The sequence below is a fragment of the Ursus arctos genome, unplaced genomic scaffold (genome assembly GCF_023065955.2).
Source record: "Ursus arctos isolate Adak ecotype North America unplaced genomic scaffold, UrsArc2.0 scaffold_9, whole genome shotgun sequence".
Classification (NCBI taxonomy): domain Eukaryota; kingdom Metazoa; phylum Chordata; class Mammalia; order Carnivora; family Ursidae; genus Ursus; species Ursus arctos.
In genome coordinates, this window is record NW_026623111.1 from 71,396,430 (window position 1) to 71,421,516 (window position 25,087).

At 34.5% G+C, this 25,087-nt stretch overlaps 1 protein-coding gene across 6 annotated transcripts in view; it reads left to right on the plus strand.

Moving 5' to 3' along the window:
• CCSER1 (coiled-coil serine rich protein 1) overlaps window positions 1-25,087 on the plus strand; it is a 1,292,599-nt gene that overhangs the window by 691,393 nt on the left and 576,119 nt on the right. For all 6 annotated transcript variants that reach the window (XM_044388078.3, XM_044388079.3, XM_057309745.1 and 3 more), the window contains one exon: window positions 6,580-6,657. In XM_044388078.3, the coding sequence (XP_044244013.1) occupies window positions 6,580-6,657 (78 nt within the window). The remainder of the gene's footprint in view (window positions 1-6,579; window positions 6,658-25,087) is intronic.

Genomic DNA, 25,087 nt, shown 5'->3' on the forward strand with positions numbered 1-25,087 from the left:
TCCCTTTTTGTTATATATTAGCAATTTTCCATAATAGAAAGTAAGAAAATAATATTAATACATTTTAATATCATCTTGATAATTCCAAGAAATTGTATGTTGTGTGTAAGGAGGTTTGATTTGCTTGGTCACTGTTGTGCTTGTTTCTAATTCTACTGATACCTTCAGTGATACGCTCTCATTAAAGGTGGGTGAAAATAATCAATGTGATCTCTATTAGATAGCCTTTGCATTTCTGAGCTCATCTTTGGACTTGGCATTACTACGCAATCCCAATGATTTTCCCTTTAGTTTTTTGCTTTTGTTGTATTTAAATAATCTTTGATTAGTGACATTGAAATCCATTATAAGATCAAATTCTTTTTGTTCTGCCTAATTTCTGGTTTAAACTTGACTCAGAACACTTTGTGAATTTTCTTGTGTTGAATTACATTGCTTTTCAATTTTATTTTAATTTTTATTTAAATAATCTCTACACCCAACACGGGGCTCAAATTCACGACCCCGAGAGCAAGAGTCAGACGTTCTTCTGACTGAGCCAGCCAGGCTCCCCTTACTTTTCAGTTTTAAGAGTTAGTTTCTCTCAGGGTGCCTGGCAGGCTCAGTCAGTGCAACGTTCAACTCTTGATTTTGTTGTCATGAGTTCAAGCCCCACGTTGGGTGAAGTTAGCTTTTCTCCTCATTTCAATGCTATTTCTCTTTTCATAAACTGACTTAGGATCTAAATTCAGTATTATACTACTTTAGGCAGTCTTTGTGTTTTTTTATTAATTTATTTTTTTATTTTTAGGATATTCCTTTCTCTAATTCAAACCTGTTCTGTGTGTGTGTGTGTGTGTGTGTGTGTGTGCACGTGTCACAAGTGAATTTGGAATAATAGCACAGATGCTTTTGTGTTTTTCCCTTTAGCCTCAAAGTATATGTTCATATATTAGTACTGTAATCACTACTACATATATTTGGTATTTCAGCCTCTTAATTTTATTAATAAGAGTACTTTTTTTTTTTTACTATAGATTCTAAAGCTAGATGTAGACCCTCATGTTTTGTTTTTTTTTTTTTTTTTTAATTCATTTCCCCTTCATCTTGAATTCATAATATTCTGTGTAGGTAATTAAACTTATAATTTAAAATAAATTGGAGTTGTTTCTTAGGATTATTGAATATTCTTTTCACCTTTACTGCACTTAGTTTTACATGCATAAATTTTTTAACAGATCTGATGGATGAAAATAGATATTAATATCTAAGGTAGAATAAATTATGTAGAATAATAAACTGCTAGATGCTAAAATATTCATAATTTTATTAATCAAGAGTACCGAATAATGTAATTAAATACAAACATATTCTAAAATAAGGATAAATAACTGCCAGTACTTTAACTCTCCTAGTCACTTGGGGTTTCATTTTCAAAGCCAGTTGTTAGCTTTGTTACAGTTTTGTCTCTCCCCTCTCCCCCTTTTTTTTTTTTAACCACATTCTCTTCAGTGTGTCCTAAAACGACATGCGCTTTACCTGTGCACACATGAAAGTGCAAAAATTTACATATATCAGTGGTACTGTTACATTTTTTTATGCTCAAGTATTTAATAAATATGTTTGTGATTACTAAAAATTAAATTTAAGAATTTTTAAAGAAATTAGGAACAAATCATTTTATATGGACAACATATGTTGTGGAGGCAGAGTCTATGACTACCCAGTGCGTAAAACACAAACATACATCCACACCAGAAAACCTTCTAACAGCTTAAGCAGAATTATTTTTAGATTACTCTGCTTGAACTGATTGATAAAATCATTTCTATCATAGGATTTCATGCCTTTCAGCATTTAGTTTTTATTTCAGTTTGCTTTTGCACATTTTGCTTCCCATTTTGTGTTATAACTCTATTAACTTCATCATCTTATTTCTAACTTACACTTCTAAGTGCATTGCTGGCATTGCATATTTCTAGTTTGGGTATTCTATGGAATTTCAGCTTTTACAGGAAATAGATACCTAAGCAATCTCAAATTGTTTTCACAGCAAAGAAAAATGACTTAATAGAGTCTGCAGGAGAATATACACAGGATGAGCATAAGGAACGGTTGTATTACCATACAGTTGGTATGTAATATGCAATATGCGAGCAGCAATACTGCTTGTAGGTTTTTTCAGAGTCAGAATATCTTTATAGAAAGGACATCAGGGTTTGGAGACAAGGAGGATTTTCGTTTTGGGTGCTCCACTTACTAGCTTGTGTGACCTTTAGCAACTGATTTCAGTTTACTAAGTATCAATTTCCTGCTTTAAAAAGGGACACAGACAATGTATGTTTTTGAGAGGATTCACATATATTACATGGTATGGTGCATGGCGTTTAACTACATTCTACAAATGTCATCTATTGTTAGTAATAGTTGTTGTAGTAAAGATTACAGAATGAGAGGGAATGTGAATATAAATAAGTATTCTTGGTAAGTTTGTAAATTAGATATATTTTCTTTAGTTTATATGCATTTATTTATGGCAGCTTTTATTAAACAGATGTTATTAAATTATTCTTAAAGTCAGATAAAATTATTTGGAAACTTGTGGAGAAAAACTATCATATGTATTTTTCATATAGCAATGTTATATAATATTTAAAACCTCCACGGATTCACCACCAAGATCAGGCAGAATTGTAAAATAACACCAAATATAAATAATGAAATTTCTCTTTCTCATCCCATAATTTGGTCATGTGTGTGGTGTGTGTATAGTTTGTTTTTTACGGAATCTGCTAGTCCTATTTCCGTGTGTTTATTCTAAGCACACATAGGTTTTATTAATCTTAGGGAAAAGACAAGGGTTTATTTTGTAAAGAAGTATTGATACCGTTGTTGCTTGGAATGGAAAATGTAGAAACAGATATTTTGTCAGAGATATATATTTATTTATAAAAATTATCTACCAGAAATTGAGTTGTTCCAATTCTCCTCTGTCCCTCTGGGGGAGGTTAGAAGAAGAAATTACAATGTTTGTTTACATAGGAAAATATCAAAAGAGAAAAACATTAAATCACTTGTGTAAATGAATTCTACACTTTCTGGCACAGACTTGCTTTCCCACTCTAGTCTTATTCCTCACTGTTGCCCCTTTCATAGTCTCCCCTCGGCAAGTTTGAACTAGTAGCTGTTTATGTATATCTTTGTCAGGGTCTCTCTGACTTCTAAATATTTGCAAGTGTTCATGCCTAAGAAAGGGCCCTCATCCCTTCCACTCCAAGTTGGCTTATAATAATCATTTTTCTAGTCTTAGCTGGGGTGTCCGCAGCTTCTGCATTTCAATTATTTCACTCTCCTATATGTTTCTTCTGCAGCTCAGGAGGGTATGCCCCACCCACTACGCACCCCTCCAGCCATCTCTGTAATCCCTTTACTTTATATATTGAATACTAATTGTTTTTAATATCTCTGCCTTTCACAGTGGAAGTTTCTTTATAAAAGTGGCTATACCTTTTTTTTTTTTTTTTGAGATACGGATTTTTTTTCTAGTATAGTTGACACAATATTACGTTAGTCTCAGGTTAACAACTTGGTGATTTGACAAGTTTATACATTAGGAGAACTATACCTTTCCCCCCCTTTATATCCCCCGTACCTGAGCAATACGCATAATATGCATTTAATAAAAATTATAGTTGAATTAAGGAATATAAAATATTTGTATCATGAAGGTGAAATGTCTGTTTTTCTATACTAAAATCAATAATTTAAATAACTTTTATTATATCGAATCAATGTGAAATTAAAAATATATGATGCTTTATTTCTATTCTGACATTAATATATATTCATTTTTTATATAAATAACAATTATTAGCAAGCTCACCATCTGATAATAGCTATTTTTGTAGTATATTTTCTATTTGATTATAATACTCTTTTTATCTCATGTTAAGTTTATCAGTTCATAAATAGCCATCAGTCTTGAAGAAATGTAAAAGCCCCATGGAGAGTTATCTTCCAACAGCTGTAGAGATTTTATTTAATCTTCTAATTGTATGTTACAGAAATTTATCAAACTTACATATATTGTCTTCCTACTATTACACTAAACAAAATATTTAATCCTTAAGTATATACACCTAAGTCGATTAGAAACTTATATTTTACTCTCCACAATTGAATATAGCATACAAATGCATAAGTAACAAATAACTCAAATATGACCTATTTGTTGTGAAAATGCCTGCAAATAACAATAAATTCCATTAGAAATAACAATAAATTCCATTAGAAATGCCCTTTTTTTAAATTTCTGAAAGTATTCTTGATGTAGGGTTTGTTCGTTTTGCTTTGATTAGGCTATTAGTTATTGAAACTGTTTGAATTTTTTTGTTTATCATAAATTGAATTTTCTAAGTCTTATAACTCAGACTGATGAACTAGAGTTTACCAATCCTTCCCACTCCTATCTTCAGGATGGGAGCCCTTGAAAATAGAACTGTGAGCAAAGCATAATGGAAGCATTTGCTGTCTTCCCTCCTTGCTTTTTGCATTAGTGCGTAGTCTCTAATTCACGTGCAAATATTTGTGTATCTAGAGATTTATAACCAAACTTGCTTTTCCAATACTTATTAATCCAACGTATTTCAAAAACAGATAAATTTTTCTAAACCCTTCAATGATAGCAAACTTTATTGCTTCCTTTGCTTATTACTACTTCTCCCTGCTCTTTTTCCTCAGCCCAGTATAAGTCTAAATATACACAACTTGTTACTTCTTATTTTAAATTGAGCTTGCAAAATGTGGCCACATTTTCACTTATCCTTTTCAAACAGTTAAGATCTTACCTCACTTGCATGACATCTTTCTGAATGACCTAATCTCCGTTTCATTTTGGTCTGAATAGCAGCACCAGAAATTTGTGATAGGGAAGTTAGAAGGTATGAGACATTAAGAGTCCATGATGGTTTCTTTCGGTATTTCAATAAGCCATATAAATGTTAGCCTAAATTATGTATGTAATTTTTTAAACAACACTGATTACTTGCAAATCACAGGCAGAATTGAGGGCAAGAGAGAGGGGATGGGCAGGGGCAGGAGGTGGGAGGGAAGGCAAAGGAGGGGAAGGTAGGAAAGCATTCTTAGTGAGGTTTGTGATGACCACCATTCCTTCTTGGAAGAAAGATGAATTAAATCAGTTTTTATCATTAACATATTATGCAACTATTTTTTTAAAAGATTTTATTTATTTATTTGACAGAGAGACAGCCAGCAAGAGAGGAAACACAGGCAGGGGGAGTGGGAGAGGAAGAAGCAGGCTCCCAGTGGAAGAGCCTGATGTGGGGCTCGATCCCAGGACTCTGGGATCACACCCTGAGCTGAAGGCAGACATTTGATGACTGAGCCACCCAGGAGCCCCTATTATGCAACTATTTTATTGAGCATTCAGATTTAAAGAAAACAAAAGAAATTATCCTTTTTTAAAAAGTTATATTAGTGGTCTTTATGTATTGACATATAGAATTTTCTGTAATTATTGTGTTTTTTTAACATTTATTTACAATCAGTTAATTAACATATAATGTATTGCTGGTTTCGGAGGTACAGGTCTATGATTCATCAGTCTTATGTAATGCCCAGTGCTCATTATATCACATGCTCTCCTTAATGTCCACCATCCAGTTACTCCATCCCTTCATCCCCCTCCCCTCCAGCAACCCTCAGAAAGCAAGTGAAGGTAAAAACAGAATCTAGTAGAATCACATGATGTTATTTAGAAAATTGTCAAGAAAGTTTGTCAAGATTTCTAAATTATATTATTCTCATTAAAAATGGGTGATAATGGTATTAAAAATCCCAAGATGAGGTATGATCCTCTAAGTACAATACTTTGAGATGTGGCAGGCACACAGTAAACACACTGCATGATGACTAAGCTCAAGATCCTCTTTCAGTGACGCATCTAGGAACGAGAATAGAAGTCCCCAACCAGAAGCTCAAATTAGTAGACCGGAATACATGCATTTGCATTTGAGATATGAAATCCCAGACTTCCTTCATGTATTACTTCCCTTACCTCGTTATAACAGAATTTGATTAATGTCAAATCTCATATAGATTCCTGAATGTGTAGATTTCAGGAGAGGATTAAGAAGAAAAAAAGTGAAATTAAAGAACTAAATGGAATCCACTGAGTAGTATTATGTTCTGGATTTTAAAGGTAAATGTTCTGAAACTAGATCAATAAAATCCTATCAATTCAATTTACAAAACAAACAAACAAAAAACAGCCAACAAGAAACCCAGTATAAACATTTGGTCTTGGATTTAAGCAATCCTGGCTCTCTGGTGTTCAACTGTGGTTCTCTCTCAGTGGTTTCTGTACTAACAGATGTCAAAGGTGGAGTACTTAGGACTAGAAAATTAAATTTATGAATATTTAAGCTGATATGCAAACCACCAACAGAGCAAAGTATACACGCAGATAATCATGAATTGTACACTAATCAAATTTTCATAAACGGGGGACGTTAGGGTAGAAGCACATGACTTACCAACAACGTGTTTTTTTGTTTTGTTTTTTTTTTTTTCATTCTGCAGGAAAAAGTCCAGCATTTACAGAAGGCTTTTGCTTCAAGAGTAGATAAATCCACACAGACTGAACTTCTAGGCTATGATGTAAGTAGCTATATAAAACCATTTTTATCTTCTTTATTGGTATTCAGACCTCCACAGCTTATTTACCTCTGTTGCTGCTGTGTCCATGCATTGATTTAATGGGATTTAGTGGCTCGCCATTCATCTTTTGCTCTTAAATAATCCCCAAATACCTTCTGGAAGTGAAAAAGATAATTACAGGCACCGACTAGCATACCAATGTCTTATTATTTTTTTTTTAAAGCTAACATCCCTCATATAGTCTTTTGAATTAGTGAATTTGCAGACAAGTGGAAGATACATATTATAATACTAGAACAATTTATTTTTAAGAAAGTACTAATTTATTTAGTAACAGCTTAATAAAGTTATGTTCACAATCACTAAGGGCCAGGCACATCATTTCTGCATTCTGATACATAAAAAGAAACACAACTTTGCAGAGAAATTTACAATACTATTTTAGTTTTTGGGCTTCAGTGCAGGCTGCAGAAAGTAATTTAATTGCGAGTTAGCATTTTTTTTTCTTAGTGTGAAATACTTGTTGAATTGTCAAGATAGGATTTTAAGACATGTTTTGATACAAGTTTGCTTCTAGTAACACCGATGATTTTGGATAACTTTGATTTAAATTCCTATCTTTTCTTAAATGAAGCTATGAGGTTTTCACTTGGCCTAAACTGATGACCTTAAACTTCCTTTTGATGAAAATGTAGAGGAATTATCTTCCTTATCCTGCCTCTAACGTTTGTCAGAACTCCCTCTTCTGTTTAAAAACGTTAATACTATTTTTAGCACCTTATTGACAAGATTAGAAGAGATGATTTTAAGTTGTTTTACGAAGGCGTATAATAATAAAATGTAAGTTTATCTGTATGTCCTCATTATATTAAATAACAAATATGAATGTTACTTTTGTGTTGTCTTGTAAATTATGTTGTTATGTTTAACATAAAGCTACTTGTCTCTATTAGGAAGTAAACTAAAGTTTTGAATTCCAGCACAAATTGTTTTCAGCTCTTTATATATGTTCTTTTTTCATTTAAAAACAACATTAAAAGCTATGCTTGTCTTTTGAACTTTTCTGTTACATTCATTTTAAGATATGTTTATTATAGACGCCTAAATATTCTAGATACCAATATTGTGACTGCAGTACTTCTTGCTTGAATACCAGTGTTATATATGATTTAAATGGTGTTAATGTTTCATATTTTAAAATAGAAATGATTTCTAAGTTCAAAGAAGATTTACCACAAGTATTTTAATATTTATCTCTTTTGAAGGAGGGTTTTTTTTTTTCTTTCCCGTTTGAAGTTTTTCGATATATATTATCTGTATATCTGTACCTAGGTTATAAACTCAGTACGTATTTTGTGAATAATAACCTATATCTTTTTATATATGCAAGCCAGTTGTCCAGTAAGACGAATAAATTGTTTCTGTTAAGTCATATCCCAACATAACAAAACTATAAGTTAACTGAGTTACAGAAAAGTGAAGTCACTTGTTCACTCCCACCATGGTCTTTGTGGAGGTCTAGTTATTAAAAGTAATGTATTCTTCAACAAGGAAAGAGGAAAACATGTATATATTGGGACTCAACTATTCCACTTTACTCAATAAGGAAGTGATGCTTGGGAGACTCCATTCCAAATTTCTAAAGGGCTGAATATAAAGGTAGAATGTGAGATCTATAGCGATATTAGTGACTGCAAATGAGAAATAGTTGCTAAGAGGTGAATGGTACCTCTGAGGCAATAACTAAACTGTGCCTTGTGTTTTTGCCTCTCTCTGCCTCATCATGTTATTGTTTCTATGAGGTTTGTTATGTGAATATTACATAGTTCTCTAAACATTTAAATAAGTTTAAAATAGAGCCATGAACATAACTAATCCTTAATTAAACCTTCATTGTTCTAGCTTCTTTTCATATCTGACAGTGAGAATTTAATGTATTTTACTGGGTTGAATTAAGGCTAAGAATAATAATTTCTAGGTAGTGAGTCCTTTCAGGATCCCTTTGTGTAAGTGTTTGGTATGACTTAGGTAGTCATTAACATACAATAATAATCTGTTCTAAAGGTTTCGTGTTTTACATTTCCTGGTGATAGATTCTAGGATATAATCATCACAATCAGAAAGGAATTACCAAAGATATGCATATAGAACCTCCTGGCACTAACTGGATGTAACTGTCATCATAGACTTTGGGGCATTTTGTATGGAAAACACTGGGGAGGGAAATATTTTTAAAAAGCAAATTAGAAATGGGTAAAGCATTTTAAATGTGATAAATTGTGTGACTGTTGGGAAAGTATGACTCATCAACAGTGTATTTTTATTTTCTATGACTGGAATATATTTTCTATACTTTACGATATCCATTAATTTTTCACCTTTTCATATGCATTAAGAATAATTGATTATCCTTCGACTTATAATATTTGCTCACATTTTTCTCAGGAAATAGTCTGACATTATTTTGTTTTTTCATAAATATATATTCACATATATACTATAGCTACTTAACAATTTGCAATAGTATTTGTCAGAGAAAATATGAAAAATCTTGTAGAAATCTCATACATTATGAATGATACTTATACTCTGTTGCTTGCTTTCTAAAGCTGTCAATATTGGCCACAAATTGTTCTTTAAAAATCAGTAGAGATCATGTTTCAATGATATGAATGTCAGAATAGAAGAGACTACCAGTATCTGTTAATATAATTTTCTTGGGAAGATAGTTACTACTATACATTTTCTTAAAATAGGAAATAGAATCCTTGAAAGACATGAATTCTAATGAAAACTATTAAAAGAAATTTCTGAAAATCCACTACAGTGAAGAAGTTCAAAGATTCATATAATAAACTACTTCTATCTTGTAATAGATTTTTCAGGAGACTTGAAACTAATGTTAGTGTACAGTGTGCCTTGATTTCTAATGCATAGGACAAAAATGATTTAAAAATAAATTCAGGGTGTCTCAACAAAGGCCTATAAATACAATAGTTCTCGTGATGATGAGGGAGATTGTTAAATAAATGATGAATGTGTCTTTGATAATCAATGCCAATTTAACCGCTTTCACCTTCCTCTGTCTACACTGGCTTAGTTTATTGAAAGATCAAAAATAATTTCTTAGGTGTCACTTGTGTTATTAAAACAGGATAGAAGATGTATAGATATAGTCAAGTAACAGTGTTGCCAATTGCAAGATTACACTAAGAGGTAGAGATTTTTCTGATTACATTAATTATATATATAAATGCTTCAGCATAGAACATAAGCTATCTGTAAATATTTTTATAGTTTGAACCTGTGCAAATAAACATTTTTGGTGTAAATAGTTGGGGATGAATACCCAGAATGCAGTGAAGATTTTACATGCTAAAAGGGAAAAAACTCAGGTATTTTTTTTAATTTGTCATCCATACTGAGAGGTTTTTTTTTTTTTTAACTTCCTTTTGATGTTCTACAGAAGGTTATCTTTTTAAATGTAGTTTATTTACTTTAAGTGTAAAATTTCTTTTCCATGAACTTGACTCAGAACAATCAGAGTCTCTAGAGGAGTCTTCCTTTAATCAGCATATATTTTATACTTACATTTAATAAGTGTTTATTAGTATTGAACTTGCAATTTTTTGCTCATATTTCTTTAAGAGTTTTGATGTTATCATGTATTTCATCAAATATTAATCTGTTAGTCTTAATATAATTAATGGTTTTCATTTGGCTACTTAAAACTAAATTGTGGCATCACGCGTATTTTTGTCTGAGTCATGGGTGAGTGAAGCATAACTCAGTTTAGGAAAGTATGATCATACCACTATATATTTTTCAAACATTTTAATATAGTTTCCAAATGATGGGATCTGCTTTATAAATGAAGTTCTCTAGTTATATGCTAGGAAAATAATACTAGTTGCATTATGAATAGATATTTTGAAGGAAAAACTCAATGCGGTTGTCTGTGTATTCTCAACCTATACTACTTTTCTTAGATTTAATTTTGGAGGCCCTCCTAATACAGTTAATGTACAGGGAGTTCTAACGAATATGAGAATAGTTCATCATGTCAGGAGTAAGAATGATTAGTTTTGTTTTTGTTTTTTTGTTTTTTAAGATTTTATTTGAGAGAGAGAGACAGAGATAGAGCACGAGTGAGGAGGTGAGGGAGAAGCAGGCTCACCACTGAGCAGGGTCCTGGGATCATGACCTGAGCTGAAGGCAGATGCTTAACTGACTGAGCCACCCAGATGCCCCAAGAATGACTAGTTTTTTTACCATAATTGTATTATTAGCTATTAGATAGAGCAAGGGAGTATTTTGTGTTATGCAACTATATTATGTCAGCCTATGAATTAAGCCTAATTGTAAGAACTGAATAATTATTTATTAGGCTTTCTAATTTAGTTGCTAATAATCCATAGTTTGTTAAAGCTGTCTATTTTTGTCCCATCCATTGCTGTTATTTTTCATAAATTCAGTACTTCTGATCATGTCAGTGTGCCCCAGCATTTAGCAGATGAGTGCCTTCTCCCCATATACTTTATATTTACTTATATCAACTATTTGTTTTTATAAATTAAAAAAAAATCAAGTTTAAAAACTGACATATTCCAAGTTTTCTTTTGAACTACAGTTTTTCATACTACATTAAGGACAAGTTTCAGACAAAAACATTGATTAAAAATACAAGATATATGATCAAATGCCATAGGTACTTATTAATACTTAGCGGAAGAATCACAGCTTATCCCACGGTGAAATTTTAAGGGCATCACTTTTGAAAATCTGTGCATGCATTTATTCAACAAACACTAAGTGCCCCATGGAAGCCAGGCTCTGTCCTAGGTACTTAGGATACATCCTTTAATCAAACCACAGATACCCCCTCATGAAGCCTGCATTTTTTGACAGCAGACTTATAATAAATAATAAATGAAATGTAAGGGAAGTATATAGTATGTCAGAAGGTCCTAGGTGCAATATGGAAAGGAAAAATAGCTCAGGGAAAGGGTAATTGTGAATGTAAGGGTGAGGGTCAAGACTACAATCAAAAATTTTAAACAGGGTGATCTAGGCAGGTCTGAGGGTGAGATGTGAGACTTGAAGGTGGTGAGGTAAAAATCACATTTAATCAGGAGCACCTGGGTGGCTCAGACGGTTAAGCATCTGACTTTGGCTCAGGTCATGATCCACGGTCCTGGGATCAAGCCCCATGTTAGGCTCTCTGTTCAGCAGAGAGCTTCTTCTCCCCCTCCCTCTGCCTGCTGCTCCCCTTGCTTGTGCACGCTCTCTGTCAAATAAATAAACTAAGATCTTAAAAAAAAAAAAAAAGTCACATTTAGTCAGAAATCCTTTTGTGATATGCTCCTTGAACATGCCTCAAAGACCCTCAGTCAGTAAGAACAAATTGCTTTATCTTTGCAACAGTCCTGGGTAAGAATAGTTGGCTTCGTTCGTAGGCCATGTGGATGAAAAAATGTAGTCTGTAACATTATACCCTAGAATCAGACCCCCTGCATCAAGAGACTCACACTAGGAAAGCACAGACCGTCACCTGCGGAAACAGGCTACAGGCTCCTCCTATCATAACCACTTAGCAGAAGCACTGAGAAGAAAGCTAGGTCCTATCAGCCACACCACGTAAATTGCATTCACTTTTCCTCCCTCTCTCTCTCTCTTTTTTTTTCCATAGGCTCTGTCTACCTCCTCCTCTCTGTACCCCAGGGAGAGTTGAATTTAGATATTTTAAATGTATAATTAGACTTCATTGTCAGCACATCCCATTTATCAGAGGTGTGCCACTAGAGCCAACAAATGTAAAAATCACTCAATAGTTACTTGGTGAAAAATAAATAGATTAGGTAAAAGACATGTTATTTTTATAATCCTAAAGATCTATAATAAATCATCAGTATACATTATTTTATTTTGTTAAATACAGAAGTACATATTGTTTTTCTACATTATTCTGTATCATTTTATTATACCTAACAAATGTTTCCAAATGGCCACTTTGTGCCTTTTAGAACAGAGCATTAAATGCAAATCAGCGTAGAAACCAGTGATTTTAAAACATAAGTGCCAACATGAAGTTTCCTTTATAATATTGCATTGAATGCTTCCTTCTAAAATCATGAAATTTTTCTAGGACCTAGATCATTCCTGGAATGCCTCCCAGTCTTTATTTCAGCTCTGACTGCATAGAATCAATATGACCTAACTGATAATCCTTTTGTTAAGAGAATTTATAGTTGAAATCCTTTGGGGGAAAAATAGCAAGGATAGGTGTTTAAAAAAAAAAAACCTCTTGTAATTGTAAAAATATTCATCAAAATGAAACAATAAAAATATACAGGCATGCAAATTTTATATATCTTATGTGGGGAAGAAAAATAACCTTCCCTCTACTCTTCTAGATTCGTGGCTGAGACCTACCTGTAAAAACAAACAGAAAAAAACCAGTTTAGTGACATGTATACCTCCTGTATAAATGGGAAATACCCAGGAAAACTGAGTAACTCCCTGAAGTGGTCCACAACACTATCTTAAATACAACCTCCAGCTAAAGACAAAAGATGATGCTGTGAGGTTGGGGACATAGGAGAGGCCAGTTATGGGAGATTACCAGGAAAAGCATAGAAACAAGGGTAAAGCTGTTATGCAGATTTAAGACTCTGTCTTCTCCATTGATAAGAGATTCTAGAGATTGAGAGTAGTCCTCTTCTTCCTGGTAGAGACACCTTTACAAAAGAGGATTTCCCTTATACATGTAACTTTCTTTTATAACAGTAACTTGTGTTCCCTTTTCAGAGCTTCTCCTGTGTCTGTGTTTCTTAAAAATACCTAGCTAAAGACAATTCTTATGCTAAAGAGGCATATTCTGGGTGGTATATATTTGTTCTCCTTCAATTAGTAATAATGATTATAATATTTGCTGAAAAATATGTTGATTTAGTGATAGTATTGATAAAAGTTGATACTTGTTGAAAAGAAAATTTCTTTCAGCCCACATCAACTTCTGTTTCATATATCACCACCTCTATAGGAAATTTAGATTTAATTACAAAATTTCTAAGAGTTTTCTTAGACAACTTTAGAAGTCTTTTTAGAATTTTCCAGTGCGGTAAATGGGCATTGCATGACAGGGAGTCCTAGCTGAAAGAATTTTTACCACCCTCTGAAAGAAAATACAATGTATACACTAAGGGCATATTTCAATGAGTATTTGTGATACATTATGTAATTGCAGTTATTCATCATACTTGTCAGGGAGCCCTCTTGGTCAACTGCAGATAGAACCCAACTGTTATTTCTTACTGCATTTTCTTGAGGCAATGGCAGTGACTGGAACATTCTAACCTCCAGACCAGAAAAGTTCTAGTAGCAGTGGAATACTTAGAACACCCCCCTTTTCTGCCCATGATCATGTACTGAACACGCAGTGATCTTTTATCCATGATCACGTGCTCTCTCCCTGCTCTTCTGCACTACCCTCCCAACCTCTCCCTGTAAAACTCTAGGTGTCTGTCTTCTTGGCTGACAGGTTGATTATTAAGGCTTGAGCCTACCTGCCCTGGCTCCAGTCACTGAAAATCTCTCCCTTGCTCTTTTCCAAACCCTCTTCTCTTGAGTTATGGTCTTCTCTTGTGATGAGTTTGTTCAGCAACCATGTTCGCAAACCCAGCCAAGAGCTAAGCTTTTGATTTATCTAGCCCCCTAGCTATTATTCCCTGGGATGGAGCAGTTGGCCAGGACAGTGCACCAGGGCTTATCCTTTTATTTCCTAAGTTAGGGGTTGTGATAGATCATTTGGTAACAGTTTATAAATTTAAGTTCTAAGACTTTGCTCAGGTACTTGGTCAACGTATATCTTTGTAGATTTGTATTAATTCATGTCTAAGGAAAGCATTGCTTTCCTTTAATGTGGTTTACAATCAAGGAAAATCTGGAAAAGCAAATTTACTATTTAAATATTTTCAAATGTATTGAAACTACATTTATACACACATACACACAGACACACATCAAAATATATAGTCTCTGAACATACATACAACTGCATGACATAGGTACAAAACAGAATATAGTTTTATTGACTATTTGTACTTATTATCGAAGTTAAGATTAGATGCAAATGTATTAACTTTTGTGTGCATGTAATTTACAGAAATACTACTGTACACTAATACAGTGTTTAAAATGGTTATTTATAGTTTAATATTAAATCATATTTATACAACTATTTGTTACCTAACTTTATTAGTATAAATTAATATTAAGGTATTTTCTTTTAAAGATAAAAGTCACATTGACTTTCTAGAAATGTTACTTTTTCAATATGCAGAAATCATAAAAGTATATATTCTAAACTGAAATAGTAATGACAAGTTTTACCATACCATAGGTATGACAGTGTTGTTGGGTTTTGTTTTATTCTTTTTGTCGCTATACCACCTGATGACTATTCTATCTTGTCATACAGTGGAGCCTTTGTTTCATTAGGCTATCAGATTTAATCATTTTAATTTTTTCTTTAGTTTTCTTGTGTGATTTACTATTCTCTGACAACCCTCCTACTTGTACTCGATTTATCAGCACAAAAGGGTAATACCTGCAAAGATCATTAGCCCTCATAATGGCCTTGCTCCATCAAAAAGTTTCTCAAGCACTGGACTCATGCTTTGGGACTTGAGAATACCTACTGTGTATGTTTGGGTAGGGGGAGATGGCGATGGGGGAAGGGAGTAATTTTTCCTCTGTTCTTCTAATTTCTTGGCTAAGACCTCTGTAATTAAAGAGAGATTAACAGGAGAAAAACAAAAGTTTAATAAATATGTATACCTCCTGTACACACAGGAGATACCTGGGAAAACTAAGTTGACTCCTGAAATGGCCCAAGGCATCACCTTAAGTACCATCTCCAAGTAAAGAGGAAAGAAAGATGTTGGGGGTTGGAGTGGCCAGTTGTGGAAGATAACCAAGAAGAACACAGTGAACAAGAGTGAGGTTGTTATGCAGATTTAAGTTTGTGCCTCCTCTCTTTATTAGAGTTTCTAGAGATTTCGTCATCCCCTTTTCCTAGTACAGAAAGAGAGATACCCTTTCAAATGGTGATTTCCCTTAGAAGTATAAATGACCTTTACAAAAGGGTAACTTCTGTTTGGTTTGAGAGCTATCCTTGTGTCTGCAGCCTCTTAAGAATTACCAGCTCAAGTTATGCCAAAGCCTCTTTTGGGGTGGCAAATTGTGCTTCCCTTCAATTTCACCTTGAAACTTCTCCAGGAAGTTTCACAATCCAGAACCTGAGGTGACAGATTGCTCCGTTATTCCACCGAACCCATGTCTGAGTCCCAAAAATAGGTCAGTTCAGTTAAACTGCTATGTCTCATTTTAGGAGGTGGTCTTGTAGATGGGCTCCCAAAGTTAGTCCTAGATTGTGCTAACAATCAGGTATTTAGTAAGAGGCATTTCTATGGAAAAAGATAAACAGAGTTTAACAATTAGCACAAACTGTAACTAAGTTTGTGAGACCAGGGGCAGCCAATCAAAATTTTTATATGTCAGTTCAAATCATCTTTCAGAGTTTGAATATGTATGATGATGTCAGGTGTTCAGGTGAACTTTCTGAATAGCTGAAATATCAGCAGGGACAGAGGTTGTCCATATGAGCTCTTGTGATTTCTCTTAAGTTTATATCAGGTTATTCACATTCAGTTTGCAGAGCTTTGGGAAAGGGCAGTTTTTCTTCTCAGTCATTTCAAGTTAGAAGGGTGGGGGGAAAACCAGAAATTAGTTTGGAGAGTTATAGTGAGATACTTAAGGAAACTTAGAATTCAGGATCTTGTCCAATTTACAGGTAGAAAACAAAATTTCCAAGACAGTAAACTGGACTAGAATCTAATATCTACAAAGGTATACCACTGTAACATAGTTTTCTCTATAATCACCCTCATTTTTACCAAAGATAATCACAGTAGGACTAATTTGGTTGCAAAATAAGTTCAGTCTTATTAAACCTGACTTGATTATTTACATAAGTGCTGGAAGAATGTGATAGAATAAATAGGTTCTTTTTAGGTCTGCTTTGCTGGAACTTTTGTAAGGAATTTTAGATTGAACTTTTAGAAGCCTTGAGGCTAAGAAGCCAAGCCAAAGACTCACCATCAGACTGTGCCTGTAGTACCTAGAGATTTGGGTTAATTTCTCTCTTCTTGAGGTCCCAAAGATAACCTATGGTTTCTATACCTTCCAGAAAGTGATCTTTCCTTTACTCCTCTGGTAAGACTGCTGGGATCCCTGTAAAGCAAGGTACCAACCTGCTTTTCCAAGGAGTTTTATTGGCTCCATAAAGTGAAACTTAGTTCCTTGAAGCTGTCTGGTCATGTTTAATTTTATGCATGTTCTCAAATATGACATTCCAGGCAAAGCTTTAGTAATATAACCAATGTGTCCAGTTGTGGAAGCACATTCTAAGAATAGATTCTGCTTAAACTTATGGGTATAAATATATTGCCATGAAAATAAGAATAATCACTAAGAGTTTCAAATTCTAGAGGGATCAGATAGGGAGAAAAAGTAATTGTTTCGTCTTTGTTCACAAAGGCATACTTTACCGATTTGCTGTAATCCATACTTAGCTTAATGGAAAAGAGAAAAGTTTCCTTAAATCTAGAAAAAGCAAAACATTAAAGAATCACAATGTTTCAAACAAAGTCATAAGTATTTTCAGTTTCATGAGTTTACTCAGCCCCATGTTATTCTTGTTCTATTTGGCTTTCTCTTGGTTCTGTTAGTTCTGGAAATTCTTTCCCAGTTCAGTTTTATGGTCTTGAAATGATCATAAACCTATATTCCAGAGTACCTGTTATAGCCCTTCTGTTTTTTTTTTCTTTTCTTTTTCTTTCTTTCTTTTTTTTTTTTTTTTTAATATTTTATTTATTAGAGCACCAGCAGGGAGAGGGGCAGAGGGAGAAGCAGACTCCCCTATGACATGAAGCTCCATTCCAGGACTCCAGGATCATGACCTGAGCCAAAGGCAGATGCTTAACCAACTGAGCCATCCAGGCACCCCTGTCAGAGTCCTTTTCTTGAATATCCTTATGGATTAAGCACTTTTGCAAAAGCATTAGAATAAAACTCTCTGGAAATTATTTTGATAAAACACAAACTCTCTGCTTTCTAGTCAGATTGATGTAGGAAACAAAGGTAAAAGAAAAATTTCCTTACTACTTACAGCCCATTGACAAGACCTTGAAACAGGCAGCGTGACATTCCTCAGTCAGCTTGCCTGATAACTACAGTATGATTGTAGTCACCAGGCAAGGTTTCTGTGAGTGGGGTTGTGAATGTCCACTGATTTTTCTGTTCTCTAAATTTGGTAGTATCTTATGAAAGTGCAGGTTAAAAAACAAACAAACAAAAAACAACTTTATATTTTCATCTTGTTAAGAGAGTCTGTAATGCAAGCCATTATACTTCTTGTGTCTTCTTTTCAATTTGGTTTTTCCATAGAAGCCAATAAGACAATTCTGTAGAAAAAGAACTCTCTAATTTTTTTTTTCAAAGGTAGTAGTTTTTTGGTTTTTATTTTTTGTTTTTAGTTCAAAGTATCCATCGTTTGATCATTGACAAGAAGGATCTTATATTAATCTCAAGAGCAGCTCAAGCCAATAAAGGCTTTTTGTGGTTTAATAATTTCAAGAGGCATCCCAAAGGAAGGGGCAAAGATGCAGCCCTTAAGAGATCCAGAGAGTTTACTTTCAAAGTTAGCCTAGGAAAGCAAAAACTTGTGTTATTGTCACAGGTGATAAGAATGAGAACGTGGGATGCCTCTAGTCATAGACTCTCTAAATCTGTGACACTAAGCAGATGCTACTAGAATGGGACTTTTCCAGTACTAATGAGACAATGAAGGTTGAGACTACAAAGGGCCCTTATGGACCAGGATCCTTTATAACAAACTCCCCTGAGAGCTGGCATAGCTGGATAAAGAGAATACTGCTTCTGGTATCCATTAGCCTATTGTGTTGTATGCCAGATGCACGTGGACACATTCATTTTCCAACTGATAGAGACCAAAGAATGTTTTCACTGGTCACAAATCCAAACTCTTATGACCTAGCACAAGACAAAATGAAAATCTCATCTAGGCTGTGGTTCTTTTTATCACAAATGACGACAAAAGACAGTCACCAAAAACAAACAAGCAAAACCAATGGCCATGTGTGGGAGAAAAGAGGATCAATAGAAAACAAGATTACTCATAACAAGAATCTTTACCAAAGTCACTGTACCCAAGGAACTAGTTCATACAATATATTCTCCTATTAACCTAAATTTGGAAAAGAAGGGATAAGAATTTTTAATCTTCCTCTCTTGACCAAGCAGTACTGAGAGAAATACCTGGGAGAGTTGACTTGGTAAGAATTCTTACCCGTTGCCATCTTCTGCCACTTTTCCAGGATCCCATCTGCAGGCTCCAGAGCAAGTATGGTGCCTCAACAGATCCCTACTGGGACACCAAACTATAGCAGAGGAAAAATAATTTCTCCTCTAACCTTCCAGGTTCTTGACTGAAACCACTCCTATAATAAAAGACAGACTAACAGGTGGAAAACAAGTTTAATAACATACACCTCCTTTATACAAGTGAGATACCCAGGAAAACTGAGTAATTTCCCAAAATGGCCAAGCCACCGCCTTACATACCATCTCCAGCTAAAGACAAAAGAAGGATGTTGGGGCTCATTGGAGGTTATGAGAGATTACCAGGAAGAACACAGTAAACAAGGGTAAAGTTGTTATGCATGTTTAGGTCTGTGGCTTCTCCACTGATGAGTTTCCAAAGATCTGGTCATCTTCTTCTTCCTAGTATAGAGAGGGACACACCCTTACCAATGGAGAGTTTTCCTTATAAACGGAAATGTCTCTTACAAAAGGGTAACTTTTACTTGGTTTTCAGAACTGTTCCTGTGTTTGTAGTTTCTTAAAAATAACCAGCTCAAGATAATCCTTAAGCCAAAGAGGCATATTTTGGGGTGGCAAATTCTCCTTCTCACTAGCTTTTATCTTCTTCCGGTGAAAGAACTGGGTAATGATTTCAGGGAGAAAAGGCATTAAACTATTAGATTATTAGTGTTTCAAAATAAAAACATAAAAACTTTTTTATAACTTATAGTGTAGAGAGCTAAAGAAAACAGTTCCATATATGTTTGACTTTGTACCAAGGAGGCAAAGGAATAGGAATTTTCAGGATATTGCATTACAGAAAGTTTCCTAAAAGAGAGCCACGTGTAACATTAACCTCTTGCTCTGTGAAGTAAGAGTACCAGGAAATTATACTCATGTGATGCTACGTTGTTAAAATGGTAATTAGAATTTTAAATGTATAAAGCTAAATTACTGTGGAGACAATTTATACCGAAGAGTGTAATTTACAATTCAGAGTACTTAAAAGTCAGTTTTTTAACATATCAGAATTACTTCAGATTTGTCATTATTTTATGAATTTTGTGCTTATAAATTGATAATGGATTTGGATTTAATCCATCAAATTAAAGGAAAATTTACTATCAAGGTAATTTATATCAAGGTACAGTCTAATGTGGAAGAATTTCAGAAAGAAAAATAAACAAGTTCAGTATTTTCTTGATTGAAAAGTATAACCTAAAAATTGATAAATTGTTCATTTTTTAAGCTTCCGAAAAGACTAATATAGAATTGGAAATAGTGTTTTTCAACTTTTTAGATATAAAAAACACTCAATATTGTTCCAAAAATACTCCTTAAGAGTCTTTTTTTAATTTATGGGAAAGTTGCTACAAACTCTGAATCTGATAGGATTAATTTTTCTTCTTTGAGGGAGCATCAGTAATGACTCATCATTTAGCTGTAAGAAATATGAATCTAAAAGGAACTTAGTGTGAATCATAAAAATATACAAAAATTACTTGGTGTGAGTATATGTATTTTCTACTCTTTTAAAAGCTTTCCTCCATTTTGATTTTCTTATTTATTTAAAAATATAAACAGTGAACCATTATCTATAAATATACCACATGTACATAAACATATATATTTTGGCATTTCAAATATAATGGACATTAGCCTACTCTAATTGTTACTGAAAGCCAAATTTAGCTGCCTGTCATGGCTGGAAGGACTAAACTCAAAAGAGTGTTGATTGGAAAGGAATATGAGCTTTATTCAGAAGGCTGGCCAACTGGGGAGAAAGTGATCTGTTGTCCAAAGGCCAAGGTTTCTGCCTGACCTAGGCATTTTTTAAAGGGGTTTAGGGCAGTTAATCAGTAAAGGGGGTGCAGTGGTCCATACCATTTCTTGATTATGTGTAGACACATGGTGCCAGCTACACACATAATCTCAGCGCTTAGGGGTTATACAAAGGGGTCTGGTTCCTTAGTGCCTGGGGCATGTGCAAGGTGGTCGTGTTTCTGTTTAGTGATGTGAAGCGCTCTGTTCTTTCTTCCAAAAAATTCAGGATCTGTAGACATACAAAGAAAGGTTTGTTAATCGATCACAAAGGCTAAGGGTGTTTGTTAAAGTTGAAAGAGTACTAGGTTTGTTGGAGGGGCCAAGGTGGTTTCTATTCCTCACAGTCAGTTTGATCATTTCATATCTATCGGATTAGGAGCAAAGGTCCTTCTTCTGTAGCTACTTCCTGCAGATGGGGATGATTTAGGGATTTTTGGAATGGAAAACTTTTACAGTGTGGAAGAATCTTGTTTCTGGCATTTCCACTGTAGAGAATAGTAAGGGCATTCTAAGCCAGTATGAATAGTGCAAGTTCCTCCCTTGACAGATGCAAAAAGTCAACAACCAAAGGGAAAGAAAACAAGAAATGCAGTAATGCGTAATAGGATATATTTCCATCTGGAAGGAATTGAAGTTAGCCAACTGCTGAAAGGATCTAGAACTAGGGCATCTGTAGCAGTGATTTGGTCATTTAAATCTTTCATGTCTTCAATTACATTTTTTGAGTAATGCGAATATGAAACATTTTGTCTTAGTGAAAACACATGTCCCTCTTTGGGCTGCTGTCAAGATATCTAGGGCTATTCGGTTTTGGCAGACCACTTTTCACAGCTATGGAGGGTGGCATGCCAGGTTTGGTTAAAAGCTTGGCTAAGAGCTCTACTCATAATTTTACATTGATAGAGGTGCCTACTGGGACAAATATGGCCAAGGGGAAAAGAAATATCAAGAAGCCCTCTTTGCCCAATGTCTAGCTTTAACAATATCCTACTTATAAGGAATCATTGGCAAGTGGAAGAAGACTTATTTGAGGATATAGGCATCTCCAAGTGCATTCTCCAATCATAAGGAAACTGGGACCATCTGCTATTTCCACAAGTCCATAGCTAACCCTATGGCTCCATAAAGTCAACCTTTGTTCCTTAGAGCTTTCTGGTCATATCTGAGTCTGTTTGTCTCTCTCAAACAAGACATTCCAGTCAAAGCCTTGGTAATATAACCAATGTTTCCAACGGTGTCCTGTAACAAGGGGAACAGATTATTATTGAACTTATGCAAATAATATTTGCCATGAGAGAAAGAGTACTCATGGAGAGTTTCTGAGTTCTGGAGAGTTCAGGTAGGGAGAAAATAAAATGTTTCAGTTTGTTCACAAAGGAATGTTTTATTATATTCTGTAAGTCATAGATATCTTAAGAGAAAGTTTCCTTAATCTAGAAGAACAAACATTAAAGAACCAACAATGTTTCAAACAAGTCATAAAACCTATAGTCATCTTCCTCAATTCATTTAGTCCCAAGTTACTAATTTTGTTCTGTTTGAATGCAGCTTTTTCATTGGTTCTGGACATTCTTACCCAGTTTAGTTTTATGATCTTGAAGATATCAAAAATATGTATTTTTTAAAAGTCCTTTTCTGTATTGCATGGTGGCTAACTTAACATAATAAATAAAAAAGTCCTTTTCATGAATCTCCTTGAAGATGAAACAGTCTTCAAGAGCATCAGAACAATAACTATAAATGACAAAAGATTAAAAAAGGACATGGATAAAGATCTGATGAGAGTTCATTTAATGCAGTTGCCAAAAAAATCCAGTTATTTCTGTGACATGCAACATTTCAATAATTAGAATGTCAAGTGATGACTTTATATGAGGACATATTAAAACTTTAGGAATTTCATGTATTTTCTGGAACGGTCATGGCATTTACCCATACAGTATAACCTAAGACTTAACATTGTTTGTTTGACAATGCTTCCCAAGTAACCTAGCATACCAATTAACAGGTCTAATTTGTCAGAAAAATTTAATTATTTAGAATTCAAATCTTGGGAAGTTTGTTAAAAACCTCAGAAAGTTATGAAGTACATGCCTAAATAGGATGACAGATAATTATAAAATTCAGTATTATCTGTTTAACCATGGTGGCGATGAGAGATACTGCGGAAGGTTATATGGTTGCTAACAGAGTTTGCTCCTTTAATATTGAGAAGCTTCAGTTTTCTCACGTAATCAAAGACCTGATGAAGACAAAACTTAGAAATTTTGGTTTTCCGGGCAGGTGAAGAAAAGAAAACAAACTTTGTTTACAATTTCTTATCAAGAGCAGACCAGCAGTCCAAGAAAACTTTATCTTTTTAACAGAAAGAAAAGCAGAATTTCAATCTTACACTAGTGTGCTTTTAAAACTCATTAGTTCCTATCTTAGTCCTGACCACACTTAAAATTGTTTTCCAAAGACTTCCCTTCACAAACTTTCTACAACTTTCTTTTTACATTCAGATTGTGTCTTAAGCCTACTCTCTCTTAAATAACCAGTCTCATTTTAGGACTAAATTACTTTCTTTTTTTCCCCTGAACAAAGTGTATTCCTGTTCCTTATATCTTTCTCATCAAAAACACATCTTACTTTTCTTGCCTACAGTGTCGCTTACCTTATCATTTCTAGCAATCGCAGTTACATTTATCAGAATTTTAACTCTTAGAAACTTTAGTCTCTCTTGAAAACTAAGTAGTAACCAATTGTGAACTGTTATAGCACAGTTCCTTAGACTGGAAATTTATGAATACATTTTCAGACTTTCAGATTTTTAGAAACACGGTTGTTGTCTTTTTTTTTTTTTTTTTTGCCAGAGTACAACCTGCAATAATAAAGCATAAAGCACATTTAGCAATAGACCCAAGTATCCTCAGTTTCTCTGCCATAAGAAGCCAGAAACAGACAAACCTACATTCAGTAATCAATGCTTTTGTATTCTTATTTGTGAAAGACTTAGTTATCTACTGAATTTAACCCAATTTATCATTTAACTTAGGAAGACTTGGATGTTTCAGCTTAGAAAGATTTTGAAAACTTGGGGCGCTTGGGTGGCTCAGTAGTTAAGTGTCTGCCTTCAGCTCAGGGCGTGATCCTGGCATTCTGGGATCGAGCCCCACATCAGGCTCCTCCTCTGGAGCCTGCTTCTTCCTCTCCCACTCCCCCTGTTTGTGTTCCCTCTCTCACTGGCTGGCTCCCTCTCTGTCAAATGAATAAATAAAATCTTTATTAAAAAATTTTGAAAACTATAAGCCTTATTCAGCCTACTTGTTCTTAGCAATTACCCATGAAAACCGTATGAGACGGGAAATTAACCATCATTTTAAGTCATCTCTTTGTCGACAAACTGTAATAGATACAACATGAATTTAATAAATACAGGTAGAACAAAGCTGATTATCTGTATCATACTGATACATGTTGATAACTCCAATAACATATCTGTTTTAATTAAACCAATAATTAGCCTTGAATTAGCCTTAATATTGAATATGTTGTCCCTGTGTCCACTAAAAATTCCATCAGTTTCTTCTCCATTGGGAATTTTTACCTTTGGGGAAATCTGAAGTGGGTGGTTTAAGTCCAGGGGAGCCCCTGGATCCCTTCATGTTGATTTGTGTGGTGCTTCAATTTGAACCTCATAAGGAGGAGCCTCGGCAGTTTAGGGGGGGGCTCTTTGTGCCTTGATAGCGAGGGTAGGAGAAGCAGGAGTCAGTGGCCCCTGCGGCGCTGAGGATGGTGTGGGAGCCACCCACGTGAATCACTCCCATGGTGGTCGAGAAATCAGAGGAGGTGGAGGCAGAGGCCAAGAGTGCTGCCAGAAAGGCTGGAGGCAGGTTCAAAATTTGGATGAATATTCCCTTATGTCTCTGGCCTCTCCCTCCTGCAAAACAGGTTTTTTGTTTTTGTTTTCTTTCTGATTGCTTTTTGGCTCTCTGCACCATTTATTTAAAATATGTCTTAATGGACTTTCTTTGGGACCAAAAGGGGTATCCCCCATCTTCCTAGGCAAAAGTTCAGAAAGAACATAGAAGAAACAAAACTATGACTAAGTGAAGCCCAGAGAACCTCTGTTAGAATTTGTTCTTCTCCAAAAGTTGGGGGCTTCACTGAGAACCAAATG